General features: G+C 37.1%; 1 protein-coding gene across 1 annotated transcript in view; it reads right to left on the bottom strand.

Annotated features, from left to right (window-relative positions):
- The window catches only part of ENTPD1 (ectonucleoside triphosphate diphosphohydrolase 1), a 104420-nt gene that overhangs the window by 16331 nt on the left and 69801 nt on the right, over window positions 1-18288 (bottom strand). The window contains exons 3-6 of the mRNA XM_074295940.1: window positions 10945-11062; window positions 4539-4689; window positions 2720-2879; window positions 1607-1846 (exon numbers count right to left, since the gene is read on the bottom strand). Of these exons, the coding sequence (XP_074152041.1) occupies window positions 1607-1846; window positions 2720-2879; window positions 4539-4689; window positions 10945-11062 (669 nt within the window). The remainder of the gene's footprint in view (window positions 1-1606; window positions 1847-2719; window positions 2880-4538; window positions 4690-10944; window positions 11063-18288) is intronic.

Here is an 18288-nt window from a genome sequence, read left to right as displayed (position 1 = left end):
AGCTTTACCTAAATGACTTTAAGGGCCAAAGTTGATGATAGAGTTTCAGTTAAAACTCCCAAGCTTTTACCCCATTGTACAAGGGAAAGAATCTGACTTTTAGAGTCTGAACCTGGGTTTAAAACCCAGCTGTACTCTTTGCTACTTTTTTCTATTGTTGCAATCATTTCAGTTGTGCCTGATTCTTCATGACCCCATTTGGGATTTTCTTGACAAAAGATACTGGAGTAGTTTGCCACTTCTTTCTCTAGCTCATTTTATAGATAAGGAAACTGAGACAAATAGGATGACTTACTCAAATAGCTCCTAAGTGTCTGAGACCACATGTGAACTCAGTACTCTGTCAAATGAGACACCTAACTGCCTCCTTATTATGTATGTTACCTCCCTAACATCCTCATACTTCACTTCCTGATCTGTAGAAGTTAGTAGCACTTAAAGTCTTTTCCACAACTCCAAAATGATCATCTTATCATGCTAAAGCTTGGAGGAGCTGGGGTACGTTTGATGGAAATAAATATAGCTATAAAGGTAAATATGAAGAATCAGGTCAAGGTCTGGAAAAAAGAGGTTGAGGATAGGGATGCAGGAACCAGAATTTCTTTGTTGTGAAAAGGAGAGAGATGATCGGGAGATTGCTAAGCAGATCTAACTTCTTGTGGCTTTAAAAACAAAAAGCATTTGGATATGGAATTTTTATGGCTTTGACTAAAATATTTCTCATTAATAGGCTTTTTATAACAGTCTTCTTTCTGCTACATGTATGAAATGAAGATTAAAAAAAAAGATGACAAAAACTCATATCAACTTTTCCTTCTTATCTCCTCTTGCCAAGCCAGTCCTATCTGAGTAAGTAGTAGTTTCCTGCATAATGGCTTGAAAATTAGCTTCCTGCCTAAGGGTTTGAAAAGTTTGTCTGGAAATATTTTGTGAGAGGTGGGACACTAGAATTTGAAATGGACCGACCTCAGTTTGAATGCTGGCGTGGCCATTTACCTCTTTTGTGTCCACAGGGAAATCACTTCACATTGGTATTGTTCATCATTCAGTGATCTACTCTTTGGGACCCCATGCACCAAACCACTGGGGTGGTTTGTCATTTCTACTCCAGATTATTTTACAGATGAGGAAAGTGAGGCAAATAGGCTTAAGTGAGTTGCCCAGGATCACACAGTTAGGAAGACCAGATATGAACTTAAGATTTGAATTCAGGACTTCCTGACTCCAGGCCCAGTGCTCTACCCTTAGAGCCATCAAGCTGCCTCCTACTTCATATCTTTGGGTCTTAATGTCTTCAGTTGTAAAATGAGGAGGATAGAGTGAATAATTCCCATGATCCCTTACTAGCTCTAAAACTTTGATATGCTAAAGAAATGCGTTGAATGTGGGAGGTTTAAAAGGAGAGAATACAGGAATAAACAACTGTCAGAATTAGGGTCCACCAAATTTCATCAGATAATCTGCCAAAAAGTGTTTCTTTGGGAGCAGAGGGGGGCTACTGCTGAGCCCCACTTCAGTCACAATAATGTGAGAGGAAGAGAAAACAGGATGTGAGGTCATGCCTGCAGATGTGGGGGAGGCAGGGTCTGGAATCAGTTAGACTTGCCTGAATGTTGCTGACCAGTTTTAGCCGGAGAGCTTGATCCTTCCCATAACACAGGAAGCTGTGTGTATACACATCGTAGCTTTTGCCATAGAGACGGAAATGCAAGGAGTTGCCTTGGGATTCAATCTGCTCATCTTGGGGCACAAAAGTTATTTGTGTGGAGGCTCCTCCAAGGTCCAAGGCCCCAGAAGTTTCCTGTGGCCCTTCTCTTCCGGGTAGAAGTCTGAGCCAGCTGCTCGTCTAAAAGAGACAAAGTTTTTGAGGCTATTGTAGGTAGGAGTGGATGTCTCTGCACCTACCACCATGCCCTGTGACATATCCCTTCCTAGATTCAGCACAGATAGAAAAGGAGCAGGAGGCCAGGAGCGAGGCTAGGCAAAGCCTGGGAAGAGGGATGGCATCCATGCTAAAATAAATGGTCACAAAAGAGGGCATTCAGGGAAACATTTTGGGACAGAAGTCCAAAGATTTTCTATTCCACAGAATTCTCCCATTAGATCAGTGTTACATTGGATCCATGGCTTCTTTAATGGGGGTTCTTCCATCACTGAAACAGATAGCAACCTCTTTGTGCCTCAGTAGAAGGTCTTGGAGAGATGTTACGGAGGTTCCATAAATCCAAAAACTTCATCCTTTCTTGGTGATAACCCCCCCTGAACCTGGCTAGGCTAATCCTCAGACAAAGAGTTCTTTGCCAAGCCCCTTACATGATGCCTTTGCAGTTCACTAGCACCTTCTACTAGCCTCACCTTTGAGCGCCCTAAGTCCCTGATACACCCCTGGGAAGCAACAGAAGATCACTGTGGTAAAGGCTAACATGTGATACAATCACTCGAAGAGCAATGGGCAAATATCTCCAGTTCCCCATTCATGCTCTAGTTTTTGGTTTCACTCTGAAATTTCAGACCCATAGTATAACTATCTATCAATGAGCATTTATGTAGTATTTACTGTGTGCGGGCATCAGCTGGGGGCCAAGGATGCCAATATAATCACACATTCTTAGCCGTGGAACTGGAGCTGCTTGTGACACTGGCAGATATACTTCCCTGGACACAAACTGTGCTGGCATCCAGGCAGCCACTCCCACACATCCTAAAGGATCGATATTACCTGGTTGAATTTGCCTAACAAGTAGTTAATGGTAATCCAGCCATAGGCACCTTCTTCCTGGCCAGTGATGATCCTGGCCCCTTGGAAATCAAAAGGGTAAGAAGTGAGGCTCTGTTTCACAAATTTTAGGACTTTCTCTGCCAGGGCACTGCTCTCCATCCTGAATGCCCAAGAAAAAAACAAAAAAAACAAAAACAACAAAAAAAACAATAGTTCTGTTAGCTACCAATCTTGGGATCCCAACCTCCCTTAAACACCCAATACCAGAACAAATTAAAATCAGGAAATGAGATTCCTAGATCTGGGAGGAGATAATGATAATTAACTAGGGACTCCTACTCTTGGACAACCTCAGTCAGCCTTGGAAAAGGGTGCTGGCACTTTAAGTGACACCTCTTTGAAAAGGTCCTTCCTGATTGTCTCAATCATCAGGCAGTCAAAAAGCATCTATTAAACACTTTTTGCTAAATAACAGTGATATTATTTTGATTTTCTTTGCCAACCAATCAGTAAGTGCTTGTTAGTGCCAATCCTCATTCATTTTGTATTTCTTTTGTACTGACTTGTCCTTTAATACATATCCCCTCAATAGTCCTGATCTGTATCTTGTTGCTGGACTCAGATATCTCAGGAGAAGCTTCAAACACAGCTCTGCCTCACTTGAATTCAATTCACTTACTTGCAAGTCAAGCCATCACCTTACTGATATCATTGGTCATTTTTGAGAACATAGGACAAACAACAACTTTATAGAATTTAAATCCCTTGAAGGCAGGACTTGTCTCACTTTTTAAATTGTACTCTCAGAACCTAGCATAGTGCCTTGTACATAGTAGGTGCTTAATACATGGTGGTTTGTTGGTTTATTTTATTGATTAAGGTGACTTCCAGGATGGTGAAGATTTTTGAATTCATGTTATATGAGGAATGGTCAAAAGAACTAAGGGTGGCTAATTTGGAAAGAAGATTTAGTGGGGACATGATATCTAATTTCCAGAATCTGAAAGGTCATCAGATGGAAAAGGGATAAATTTTGGGTTTTATCCTTGAGAACAGACTTAGGAAAAATGGGTGGAAATTTCAGAGGATCAAATTTTAGCTGGATAAAAAAAATACTTTTAACAATGAAAGCTGCCCCCCCCCCAAAAAAAAAGAAAAAGGGGATCTAACTCAGGAGTCTCTCATCAAAGATAGATGGCCATTCATTGGCAGAACCATATGCTGTGCCAATTTGTTATTTGAGGCATTTGCTGCCCAGGAGAAACAGAACCAGCTGAGTCAAGTCATACATAATGTACTTTCAAAACAATTTTGTGATTTATGATTTGACAAGATTCCAAGAAGTAATTAAGTTAAATTTAGTTGAGAGGGAAAATTAGTTATCACATCAATCAACAATCACCTGTGCCAGGTACTAGGGACACATACACATTGAGTCAGTCCCTATTCTCAAGAAGCTTACATTCTATGGCAAGATTACAACATGTTCACAGATATAATAAGTATAGAATATTCACAAAATGAATTCAAAGTGATTTTTTTGAGCAAGGGAACACTATTTACGAGGAAATTTAAGTTCTAGTTCTTTTTATTGGGGAATATTATAGAGGAGATTCTCAGTTGAGTACAGATTGGATTAGATAGTCTCTGAACTCACTTTGAGCTTTGAGGGCCAGTGATTCTGTCCGATAAATCTTGATGGAAATCTTTGTTTCTGCCCTGGGACTTTTACAAGATAGAAGACTTAATTACTGCTAGAGGGACATCATCTTGAACCCCAAAACCTAACTATATCAAAGGTTCCTAGATGCTACTATACCTGAGCAACCTCATGCCAGCTGTGGCTCCAAGATAAACAGGGGTCTGTTGGTGCTGCTCCTTAGGAATCACTTGCTTGGCTTTGTCCATGCATTGGTTTATATAAAAGCCTACGTCTTCTACGTTGTGGGCATACCCTGAGATTCCAGGACCTGGAAATATCAAGCACACCATAATTGAAGGATTCTAATATGTTTAAAAGGTTCATAGATTGCATTGTGAGATACCAGGGGGATAATTCTGGGGTTGTATCCTCTATACCCCTAGATTTCTCAGAGATTAGGTTTTGTTTGAAAATCTCTGGCTCCCTATAGCCACTCTTTAAAGTTAGGACTAGAATCCAGTTTATTTTTTTTTAAATTAAAGCTTTTTATTTTTCAAAACATATAAGTGGACAGTACTTCAAGATGAGCCCTTGAAAAACCCTGTGTTCCAATTCCTTCCCTTCCCCCATGCCCTCCCCTAGATGTCAAGTCCAATATATGTTAAACATGAAATATATGTTAAATCCAATATATGTATACATATTTATACAATCATCCTGCCTCACAAAAAAAGAAGCAAAATAAAATGCAAACAAACCACAACAAAAGAGTGAAAATGCTACGTTGTGAACCACATTCAGTTCCCACAGTCCTCTCTGGGTATAGATGGTTCTCTTCATCATTGAACAATTGGAACTGATTTGAATCATCTCATTCTTGAAGAGAGCCATGTCCACCAGAATTGATCATCGTATAGTCTTATTGTTGCCATGTACAATGATCTCCTAGTTCTGCTCATTTCACTCAGCATCAGTTCATGTAAGTCTCTCTAGGTCTCTCTGAAATCATCCTGTTGGTCATTTCTTACAGAACAGTAATATTCCAGATTAACTTAATCAGTATTTTTACTATACTGCAATACCTCTCCAGAAACATTTGTTCTCCAGCTTTGGATAAAATTGAATTCTTCTTAATTTTCTCTCCACCCTTTTGCAGAGGTAAAGCATCTAAGAACTTGAATATTTTAAGGGAGATTTTAATATTTTGACTGGTTTTGATGATTTTTTAAAATCTATTCTTCCTTTTTTCATTTTAAAAACATTCTTTGTTATAAAGGGTGGCTCTCTAGAAGGGGTAAAAGCAGAAATATAGAGAAAAATTCACATGATATGAAAACAATAGGTACCAGTAATAGTTTATTTTTAAAAATTGTAGAGGATCCTTGAACATGACCTTAACTTTTTAGAGTCCCACATAAGCTATAAACCCCTTCTGAAGGAAGTAGCACTTCAGCTGAAGCTTGAAGGAAAATAAGAGTTTCAAGAGGCCTAAATGAGGAGAAAAATTCCAGGCATGGAAGTGTGCCAAGGCATATAGGTAGGAAATGGAATGCTCATAAATGTAAAAATATTATTATAATCCATGTTCATAAATATAAGCCTAGGTAGGCCTGAGCTATCTTGCCCTCACTGCACCATAGGGGACCTTGGTCTGTGGCCATGACCTTAGGATGCTGGCCCAAACACTTCACAAAGCATGGCGAAAAGAATGGAGCAAACTTAAAGTAATTAGAGATACAGTAATCAATTATTCAATAAACATTTATTAAGTACCTCCATGTGCCAGATGTGAAGTTAAAGGAATGATGTCCTAAACCTGGATTTTACAGAAAAAGAAACAGATGCCCAGGGAAGTAAAATTGTTCAGAATCAACCATGAGTCAATTACAGAAACAGGTCTAGAACCCAGATCTTTAAACTTTCATTATAGTGCCTTTTTCCTACACCAGGCTACAGAAACAATGTCAATCTCTAGAAATCACCCTATAAATACTCAACAATCTCCAAGTTGATAAGATATTAACCAATCAACATCATCCCAAGAAAGTATTCAATCAGAAGGATTGCTTTTTGATTGTTTAAAATTTACTATTGGACGTGGCTCTTTTCAACAATGAGATGATTCAGGCCAGTTCCAATAGACCTGTGATGGAGAGAGCTATCTACACCCACAGAGAAGACTGTGGGAACTGAGGATGGATCACAACACAGCTTTTTCAATCTTTTTGTTGTGGTTTGCTTGAATTTTATTTTCTTTCTCTTTTTTTTTTTTTTTTTTTTTTTTACTTTTTGATCTGATTTTTCTTGTGTAGCAAGATAATTGTATAAATATGTATGCATGTATTGATAAAGCTTATATAGCTTATGTGTATATGTATACATATACAGATAGAATGCAGATGAATATCAGAGACAGACACACAGACAGATAGATAGTTGTAGTTAATGTGGAACCAGTTCTAGTGCTGACTTCACTTTGTAATTCTTCATAAAGATCTTTCTATATTTCCTATTATGTTTCATGTTTCTTATTTTTCTATCATTACAATAATCTATTAATTACATCAACATAGCACAACTTTTTCAGATATTTGCCAATCATTGAACATATAGGTGGTTTCTCATGGGTTTTTAAAATTTGTTTCTCATGTTTTGTTATTAGAAGTGGAATAAGACATATTTAGGTACATAGATGTATACCACAAAGTAGTGGGAAGAACAATGAATCTGTACTCAAATGACCTAGGTTCAAATCTTAGCTCTATTTCTTGCTGCCACTTTGTACTGGGTGTACTTTATTTCTAGACCTCAGTTTCCTCATTTGTACAATGAGGGAATTGGACTAAGTAGCGTTTAACATCACATTCAATTCTATGTCTGTGATCCTATGAAGTCTTAGCAATGGAATCACTGGGGCAAAAAACCATTTTGTGATTTTTATTATATACTGTCATCTTCCTCCCTAAAATGTTTACAGTAGGCTATAGTTCTACCAATAATGTATTAGAAAGTTCAGTTTAGGTCAGTTTCAAAAAGTCCTATCACACCAGGATGGAAAAAAATCTGATCAAGATTTCTTCAGATCTGCATGCAGCACATTAACAGAAATTCTACTGAAATTAACAATGTAAAATTTATTTGACTTTGGCCCATCCTATGTGTATATTAGTGAGAGACTTTGGACAACTTGTCCAAATCCTTTTGGAAGCAGGCATATTAGGTTTCTGAAGGATTGGCTCTAACCAAAGGATTCTGGCATAGGAACTGTTTTGTAAATTCCATTCCATCCCTTCCCTGGGCCTCCAATCTTTTCCTTTTACATGTTATCACTTGTTGAGATGAGACAGAGTTGAGATAGAATTCTGTTTCCAAGCTGAAGCAGGGAAAATAAGCTAAGATTCCTAGTTTCCAATCCAGTAGTTTTACTATTTATTATACTCTGATCTTCATAATCATAATAAGCATTTGGTTCATTGTGCAATTAAATTCTAGATATCTCTAGTCCTACACAAATGTGTTGATGTTCTCTTCCTTTTATAGACTCAAATCAAAAGAGGATGTTTAGGGAGGACTGGTTAATTACAGAGAAAACATTAAACAGACTATATAATTTATATAGAAGTTTCTGAAAAGAGAAAGAAAGGAATAAAGAATATAGAAGGAAAAGAGTGTAGACCCATTAATCCTATAGAGGAGCCCCTAAACTGATTACTGATTGGAACCAAAATTCCTAACCTAAGCTAACCCCACTCTTGCTCCCCAACTTGGATTAGGGGCTCTGGATAAATGGGGTATGGCACCATTTTGTTCCTGGGAATTATTCTCTCTACTTCCAGTGATTTGTTCTCTCTTTCCCAAAACATGCAACCTTTAAGGTTCTGCTTCTGTTTGTCCTACTTCCCTCATAGGGCTACAATAAGAGATAGGCCAAATGGCAATGAACCTCCTTTCCTGGACCCGGTAGTCCCTTTGTGCCCTGTGACCCATCACCAAAGCTTTAAACTACCATGCCATAGTGGGGGAATGATAAAGATTGCACAACTCTAGATTTTATCTCCTTTCTTCCTCTAACATTGTTCTGAAACTTTTCTTAAAGGTAACAAATGACTTTAACTGTTAAAGCTGTTTTTTCTCTCTCTCACTCCTTGAACTTTCTATACTTTATGCTATGAATCAACTGCATGATACATTAACTAAAGTGTTGGAGTTGGAGCTAGCCTGAGTTTAAATCCTATCTCAGATACTAAATGACTGACCACTGGCCAAGTCACTAAACTCTTTCAGTTCTGGTTTCCTCACCTATAAAATGAGAATATTCATTCTGAATCCCTATCAGATTCAGATAAAATGACCTGTAAAGTACTCTATCATTACTGCTATTCACCGCATCTTCCTTCTAAATACTCTCTCTTCCCTTGGCTTTGTGACACTTTTTTCCTTTTTCTAGCTTCCTACCTGACTTATTTTTCAGTCTTTGATGATTCACTATCCATCTCCTTTCTTCTTAACTTGAGTATTCATACAAGACTCCATCCTGAGCCCTTTTTTCTTTCTATACTTTCTCCCTTATTCAGCTTATCCAACCCAAAGGTTCAATGATCATGTTTACATCTATAACGTCCAAATCTCTTGTGTCCAACTCTAGACCTCCAAATTGCCAAATGCTTCATATCTCCACTCTAATGTCCCATTGGCATTTGATACTCACCATGACTAAAATCTCTCCCTTAACAAACTTCCCTCTCTCCTACTTTTCTTGTTTCTATTAAGAATAAGATCCTCTTCTCATTCATTATAATTAAATAGCTACATTCATATAACCTTGAACGTTTGCAAAGTGCTTTCTTTAAATCAGTCTCAGTTGATCCTCACAACAAGTGTGAATTAGGTGCCATTATTATCACCATTTTACAGATGAGGAAGGTTGTTGTTTGTCCTTCACTGTCAAAGAGGACCAGACAACAGGGTGGTGATGTCATAAGATACAAGTGAATTAGATTTAAATGAGAGAGGACTGTGCAAGGTCACCAGTCTCAGAGCCATCTGAGTCCAGTGGCAAGATATTGATCAAGACAGTGGGAGATGACCCTGGATGAAATGGGAGACCTTGGACCTTCTTAAGCTAAGGTCTTCAATAGGTATCAGTTTGACTGATCTGAGAAAGGTTTAATATCTTGCCCAGAGTCACACCATTGGTAAGTGTCTGAAATAGAATTTAACCTCAGAATTTCCCAACTCCAAGGTCAGCTCTGTAACTTGAAGCCTCTATCCCTTGTTTTTTGTTTTTTTGTTTTTTTCTTTTCTGTCATCCTCCACAGCCAAAAAGTTTTCAACTGCTGGTGATTTCATTTCTTCATTTATCAAGCCCAAATGCTTTGTTCCATTTATATTTAACAAAGGTCTTTATAACCCCTTGTTTAGAATAATAGAATAGCCTCCTGATTGGTCTCCCTGCTTCCAGTTTCTTCCTTCTCCAGTCCACCCTCCACACAGCTGTCCAAATAATATTCCTAAAACACAAACCAGGCCACTCCCCTGTTCCAGTGACTCCCTGTTGACTCAAAGATAAAAGTAGAAATTTCTTTGCTTTTAAGGACCTTCAAAATCTGGCTTTAAACCTGGTTTCAACTTTTCCAGTCTTATTTCCAATTACTGCCTTCAAAACTATTTACAGCCAAGATGAACTACTAACTTTTCTCCATGCTCATGTCCCATTTTCTGCATTCAAAATGCAGAATGCCCTCCCTTCTTATCCCTACCATTCAGAATCCTTCAAGAGTGAGGAGCCACCTCCTCAATGAGGACTTCCCTGTTTCCCTCCCAGTTGTTAGTGATTACTCATTCCTTAAATTGCCTTGTATTTATTTATGTGTTTACATTTTGTGTAGGAACTAGTTTTGGGGGTGGGGTTCAGAAGGGAGAGGACACAAGAGTGAAAATTCCTTCCACTAATGTTAATCAGCAACTCATCTGTAAGTTACAATCTTAGATCACTGTTGGAAGACCAGGAGATTATTTCTTGCCCAAGATTCTTTAGTCAAGATAAGTCATCAAAGGTACAACTTCAATATATCTTATCTCATTATATCATATCTCCTCATTAGAGCACAAGTTCTCTGAGGGTGGGTGTTGTTTTATTTTTATTCGCATATCATCAAGACCTACCACAGTGCCACACATAACAGATACTTCCTAAATGTTTGTCAAATTGGATTGAATTCATGTTAATTATAACAATGCCTACAAGGTAGTATCAATAAATTCCTCCAGAGTTAACTGGCAGGATTACTTCTTCTTTTTTTAATAATAATTTTTTATTTTCAAAATATATGTAAAAATAATTTTCAACATTCACCCTTGCAAAACCTTATGTCCCAAGTTTTCTCCCTCCCTTACCCCTACCCCCACCCCAGACAGCAAATAATCCAATTAGGTTAAATTTGTGCAAATCTACTATATACATTTCCATATTTACAGTATTATTTCTTAATGCACACATGTTGCTCTACAGTCATGACTTCTCATGACCTTGGTACCCCATCTCCTTTTCACTTCTGGTCTCTCCCACATTTCCACACCTTACCTTCTACCTTGCACATTTCCACCTGTTGCACTACTCCAGTGTCATTCTCTTTCTCTGCTGGCCAGTTGTAGATGTACATGTTGGTGTGAGAAGAACCTGCATCCAGCACGATCCCATACTGAGGACAAAGCAAGCCGGGAGCCAATCAACCACAAACACTTTCCTAACCAGTTAGCAGAACACCCTGTTCTCATGCTGTCAAGAGCCTTGGGACAGCATGTATTTTATTTAAAGGAGGTAATGATAGTTTTCTACATGACATCAGAGAACAAACAACCCAGTATCTCTGGTGGCTGATTCTTTTTCAGATCCACACCAACAAGTATATTGATGTACATAATGTGCAATGGTGAAAAGGTGGGAAATCTTCTTTCCTCTAGAGCAGTGGTCCTCAAATTTTTTAAATAGGGGCCAGTCCACTGTCCCTCAGACTGTGGGAGGGCCGGACTAGAGTAAAAACAAAAACTCACACTCTGACTCCGCTCCTCAGCCCATTTGCCATACCCGGCAGGCTGCATAAATATCCTCAGCGGCTGCATCTGGCCTGCGGGCCGTAGTTTGAGGATCCCTGCTAGAGACTTCTAAAAGTTACAATAATAGTTCAAATTTACTTAGCTCCTTGTAGTCTACAAAGCACTTTACTTGCTTTAACAACCTTATGAAGTAGAAGTTATTACTATTCCCATTTTATAGATGGGGAAAAATGAAGCTCATAGTGAATAATTGACTTGTTCAGAGTTACATTGTTGTTGTTCAGTCATTTCAATTGGTTCAACTTTTTGTTAGCACATTTGGAGTTTTCTTGGCAAAGATAGTTGAATGGTGTGCCTTGAGGTTCTCCAGATCATTTTATAGATGAGGAATTGAGGCAAACAGAGTGACTTGCTTAGGGTTACAGAGCTTGTAAGTGTCTTAGGCCAGATTTGAATTTGTGTCTTTGTGACTCCAGACCTGATGCCCTAACTATTGTACAACCTAGTTGCCTGCAGTTATATAGTGGTAGGTATTTGTTGGAGGATTCCAACCTAGTTTTTACTGACTCCAGGTCTAGAGTTCTACCTACTGTGCCATGCTGATTTTTTCAAATTAAAAAAATAATTAAAACAAATAAATTTGTTTTATATAGGCTGTTTTTGTTTTGAGAGAGAAAGTGTATATGAGAGAGAGGGGGGTGGGGAGGGAGAGAAAGGAAGAGAGAAAGATAGCGGTAGAGGGAAGGAGGGAGGGAGGAAAAAAGAGAAAGAAAGTTTCTTTCAGAAAGAGACAGAGACACTCACCTGATTTTTAAGTTGCTACAAATATAAAAATTCATTCAATAGATACAACAGATATTTTTTAATGAATTTCAATTCCATTATTATGTTTCAGGGATTCATGATTTCATCAGTGTGAGATTTAGCTCCATAAATGCAGATCAGAACCCTTCTGTTGCTTAGCAGGGAGATATTATGAGTTACTGTAGTTGAAGAAATTTGTTACTTGTAGCCAACTGTCTGCTAGAGTGTCTCTAGACTGAGCTAGGCTAGCCTTCAAACAGCAATCATAACATCTGTCACCAGTCCTTTTTATTCTTTCCAGTACATTGACAAGCCCTACCAGAGCTTGCAATTCCTTGACAGAACTTTTCAAAACCTGAGGGAACCACTGCACATGGTGAGACATTAAAGCAGGATATTGGTGGCAGTAATTCCATATTCCAGTTTCCATAAACAACTCCCTGAAATTAAACATAGCAGAATCATTGCTATCTGCACTAGCAGAGAGAATTTTCTCATTGAAAGTTTCTGTTATAAATAAAAGCATAGGTTTAGTTAAAAGAAAAAAGAATCTATATTATGTGCACTTAAATGTAAGGGGGAAAGAAAAGGTTAAGTTGGAGAAGGGAGAGAGATAAATATGAATGGAGAGAGAGAAAAACAAAAGGGAAATAAAGGCCAGGCAAAAGAGAGGAGGAGGAGACAGAAGAGACAGCTATGAAAAATCAAAAGCAATCTAGATAAGAGAGAGGAGAGGAAGATAGTGTTGGGCTCCTGAAGCCTCACTATCAGGCCTCAATTCTTTCTCAATTATTCTCTATGAATGGACTGTGAGGAGATCTTAGAAAGTCTGAATCAGAGGCACAGTCTTTACTGAACCTGAAGCATGAACTTTCATACACAATGCATATCAAGACCTGGAGCTGTTCTTATAAAGGCACCCAAAGGAGAACTCACAGAACAAGGTTAACACCTTCCCCTTTCCTCTATACACAGCATGTGGTCCTCGGCTCTTTCTCCAATTACTAAATGCCTCTAAAAATACATTGTTAAGGGGTTAGTTTCCAAATAGCAGCATTAGGAATAAGAGGTCTCCTGATTCCCTTATGAATTCTAAATTCTTTCTCCTTGTAATGAACCAGTATCACCATTCATCCCCCAAGGAAATGGTGCTTTAATTCTCAAAGATCTAGGGAAGTGAGGTCCTCTAGAAGGCTGTTTTACTCTGGAAAATCCCAAGTTCTTTTCCCTTGGAGTGGTGATGGTGGGAACTATCCTGAGAAGTATTATTAATACTTTAAAAGTATTAATTATTAATTAAAAGAGATTATAGGTCTCTAGGGAAGAAGAGGTCTACCAGAAAGAAAGGAAGTTTTCTTTATTAAGGGCTTGACTGTGAAATATTTTTGTGTCCTTTTCTATGTAAATAACATTTATTCTATGACATCCAAAAAAGGGGGAAAGAACCTATTTTAACAAAAAGACATCCAAAAAGGGAGAAAAGAACCCATTTGAACAAAAATATTTATAACACTTTGTTGTGGCTAAGAATTGGAAATCAAAGGGATACTTATCAAGTTTTCAGAAAAACCTGGAAGGACTTACATGAACTGATATACAATGAAGTGAACAGAACCAGGAGAAGGTTGTAAACAGTAACAATAATATTGTTCAGTGAAGAACTGTGAATAACTTAACTATTCTTAGTAATACAATGATCTAAGACAATCCCAAAAGATTAATAATAAAGCGTACTATCCATCTCCAGAGAAAAAACTGATTTTGATTGAATACAGACTGCTATTTTTTATGCTTTCTTTTTTCCTTTTATTCAAGTCTTCTTGAACAAAATGACTAATGTGGAAACATTTTACATAATTATATATATATAACCTATATCTTATTGATTACTGTCTTGGGGGGAATGGAAGAAGAAATAGAATCTGGAACTCAAAACTTTAAATAAGAATGTTAAAAATTGGGGGGGAATCTATCCTTTGTTTAATGACTTGTGATTATGGATGCTTTTAAGAGGCATTGATGGACATCTTTTGGCAGAGTAGCACATGTTAATATTCTCATAAGATACCACCTGGGCAGAAGGCAATTAAGTCAAATAAGTGAACTGATGACTACCATTTGGAAACTACTAGATACCTATACTCCATCTGTGTGGGGAATAGTAAGAAACAAGAAACTAAAGGTCCCAAAATGTATTCAGACTCCTCATGTAAAGAGAAGGTCTATGACAGAAGAATTATAACAAGAAGAAACTATATGATAGATATCTTATAAGATTGTTACTTCCCACCTTCCAGTATGCCATTATAATAATACCACTTACAGTATTGTTCCAAAAATGGATCAAAGAATCTTATATATAGATGACAAAGATAAATATCAAAGAGCCTTCTCATATCTCACCTATTTCGACCTCTCAATCCAAAAGAGCAAGACTTCACATAACCCTGCAGAATCCAAATGGATTCTTCCAATGAAGAAGGTATGTATGTCATGTTCCATACTTTCCGACAATAAAAGGTAGAGAAGAAAGCCCTAAGAATGGAGAAGGATTCACTTTATTGACACCACCTCCAGAGGGACAGGTAGGTTCAAGACTAAAGAAGAACAATTTAGGAGAGAGAACTAGGCCTCTATATATCTCCAAAGAGAAACCAGACCACAAAGCCTTGTCAAGAAAGATTGGAATGAACAATGATCAAACGGTATGGTGAGATAGTAAAGAAACCCGAGGAAAGAATAGACCCTTGAAAGGCACCTTAAAAGACACACAAATAGACATCTTAAAAGAGAAACATTGCCCTTTTTCTGAACCATAATATTAATCTTTATATTTTGCAGTTCTGATGGGAAGTAAATAGCATAATAGAAAAAAAACCCACTGGAAAAGGAGTAAAGAGTCTGGCTTCTTCTGGTTCTACTTTTATCACTATGTAACTTTAAGCAATTAATTTTACCTAATTAGGCCTCAGTTTTCTTATCTATAAAATGAGAAATATACTCAATAAATATATATTAAGCACCTAGTGGATACACAATACAGTACTGGGGCAGACCAGGGAGAGGGAGAGAGAAAAATTTAGACAAAGGTCCTATACTCAAGGACCTTACAGTCTAGTAATCTCTAACGTTCCCCCACTACTAACTCCAACATTTTATGAATCTAAACCTAATGAGGTAGATCATCTAAAGTTAACCTGTAAATAGCATCCTTACCAATATCTCTACGTGGAATAAAAAAAAAAAAAAAAAAAAAAAAAAAGAACAGAAGCAACTCTTCTGTACTTTCTTTAGATGCATTTGTTTCTCTGAGCCCTAAAGTCTTTCTAAGCATTTGTTCCTTTAGTATTCATTCCTGTAGCTCCATCAGCTATTTTCAGAAGTTCTAATGGCTTATAAGCAATCAGTACTTTTAAATGTCATTTTGGTGATCTGCAAACAAGTCTTTTTCTGTCCCCAGGAAACTACTAATCTGGCCCACTAATTCTTTAGTTTAGAGAAGCAGGAAGAGAGATCTTTTGTAAAATGTTAATAGTGGGTCACTTGACAACAAGACCAAGATTTTCTTTATTTCCAACTAGAAAACATTTTGAAATGCAGTTTTAAAAATACACATATAGAATTAAACAAAATTCTAAATAATGAAATCAGAACTGATCTTTCAAAATATGCCATAAAGACATCACACCACAAAATCTTTCTCATCTGAGAACAATCCTTTGATCCATTTTTTGAAGTGGAGCTCTTGGGAAATTCCAGGAACATTGAACACCAGATGCATATCTCAGAGAATGCCAGTAATGGGAATGTCTCAAGTAAAATATTCACAATAAAATCCTCTTTGTAATATTGATTGGACAAAGCAGTCCAAAAGGTGAGAGGAAAACTTAACTCAAATAGAGAAAAGTCAAAATTAATAGTCAGACTCCAAACAAAAGTGTTGTGACTGGAAGCTGTATTCTTTTTGATTAGTTGTTCTGTATAGGTCCTTATAATTATTCCAAAAAGGGTTTGTCATTCAGTGATGGACAAGCTTAGAAGATTTTAAAACAGCACTTTTGCAAATGCACTTGAGACCCAGAAGCTTTGGGAAAGAGATGTGGAAACAGGGAGTTTCCAAATGAAGCAAAGGACCTTTAAATATCATAAATATAATGCTAGTTAATATTGATATATTTTGAGTAGGTTCTCTTTTGATCCCTTGCAATAATTCTGTGAACTAGGTACTATTATTATCCTATTATTATTCCTAAAGAAACTATAAACCTTGTTCAAAGTCAAAAAATTGATGAGGGTTTAAGGGGGAATATGAATCACTGCTTTCTCTAACTCCAAGTCCAGTGTCTGTACATGGTACCTTAGTGCTTCTCAAACTTAATTAGGATCCAAGAAATGAAGACATGAGTAGCATGTTACAGTGACCTGCTGTATATGCTCTTCCTTTCTATTCCAAGTTCAAGCTAGTCTTCTTAGAAACTGTACAAGACTTTAAAATATGCATATTTCTCTTCATTATGCCTTGTGAGAGAAGATGAATCATTCTTAAGGAGACTAGAAGCCAAGAAAAAGAAAATTCCAAGAGACCAAAAGAAGAAGACATGGATATATATCACTGATTTTAATGAAGAGTGTTCTCAGACATATTGAAAGGAAATTTTCAAGCATAAAAAAGAAGATGCTCTAGCAATAGCCAAAATGCTGTTGCTTTCCAGAATAAAGGCAGAAGATAGTGGTTGATAACATCTATTGAGGACTCTAGCGTAACAAGGTGAAAACATAATATCACAAATCCACCTTTTTATAGAATATGTCCAAGATATGACAGAGCCCTCGCCAAGTCAGATTTTCTTTTATCTTCTATCCATTTTTGCTCTTCTGTGTGAGAATGAATGAAAACAGAAAAATAAATATAAGCTATGAGAAGGAAACTGAAAATCAGTGCTACTTTTGTCTCTTTTTTCATTAAATTCTTTTCAATTAATAAGCATTTTCTGTCTTTCAACCTTATCTTTTCCCATGAGAAAAAACCTCCTTTGTAACAAATATGCATGGTCCAACAACAACAAAAAAATTCCCACAGCATATTGTTCTACATCCTGAGTACCCTCTGACTGGGATTGATAGCATAGGTCATCATAGGTCTCCTAGAATTATGGTTGGTTATTGCATTGATCAAAATTCTTAAATGGAAAGTTTTTTGTCTTTACAATATTGTTATTATAGAAATTATTCTCCTGGTTTTGCTTATTTCACTTTGTATCAGTAAGTATTCCCACATTTGTCTGAAAAATGTCCCTCTAGTCAATTCTTATTGCATAATAGAATTTCATTACCTTCATAGCCATAATTTGTTCTTTCATCCCCAACTGATGAGAACTCCCTTAATTTCCTGTTCTTCATTACTATAAAGAATGGCTATACGTGACAAATATAGACATACATTTAGGAGAATTGTACATGTTTAACTTATATCAGATTGCTTGCTGTCTAGGGGAAAGGGTTAGGGGGAAGGAGGGAAGAAAAATATGGAATACAAGTTTTTGCAAAGGCAAATGTTGAAAACTAAAAAAAACACAAAAATAATAGCTATAAATATTTTTGTACTTATGGAATTTTCCTCCTTTTTTCCCTCTCATTTCTTCTAAAGTCCTTGTAGTAGTATTCCTGGATAGCTAGAGATGCAATGGATAGAATGTACTGGGTCTCAAGTCAGGAAAACTCTTTCTACTGAGTTCAAATCTGGCCTCAGACATTTACTAGCAGGATGATCCCAGGCAAATCATTTAGCACTGTTTGCCTCAATTTCCTCATTTACTAGCAGGATGATCCCAGGCAAATCATTTAGCAAAATTCAGTAATTCTGGATATATGAAGATAATATTCCAGTGTAGTGGTACCAACTTACAGTTCCATCAGTAGTATATTAACATATCTATTTTCCTGCAACTCTTCTAATATTGTCACTTTTCTTTCTTCCTTCCTTCCTTCCTTCCTTCCTTCCTTCCTTCCTTCCTTCCTTCCTTCTTCCTTCCTTCCTTCCTTCCTTCCTTCCTTCCTTCCTTCTTCC

This window comes from Sminthopsis crassicaudata, chromosome 2, assembly GCF_048593235.1.
Source record: "Sminthopsis crassicaudata isolate SCR6 chromosome 2, ASM4859323v1, whole genome shotgun sequence".
Classification (NCBI taxonomy): Eukaryota; Metazoa; Chordata; class Mammalia; order Dasyuromorphia; family Dasyuridae; genus Sminthopsis; species Sminthopsis crassicaudata.
This window is presented reverse-complemented; position numbering and strand designations above follow the sequence as displayed.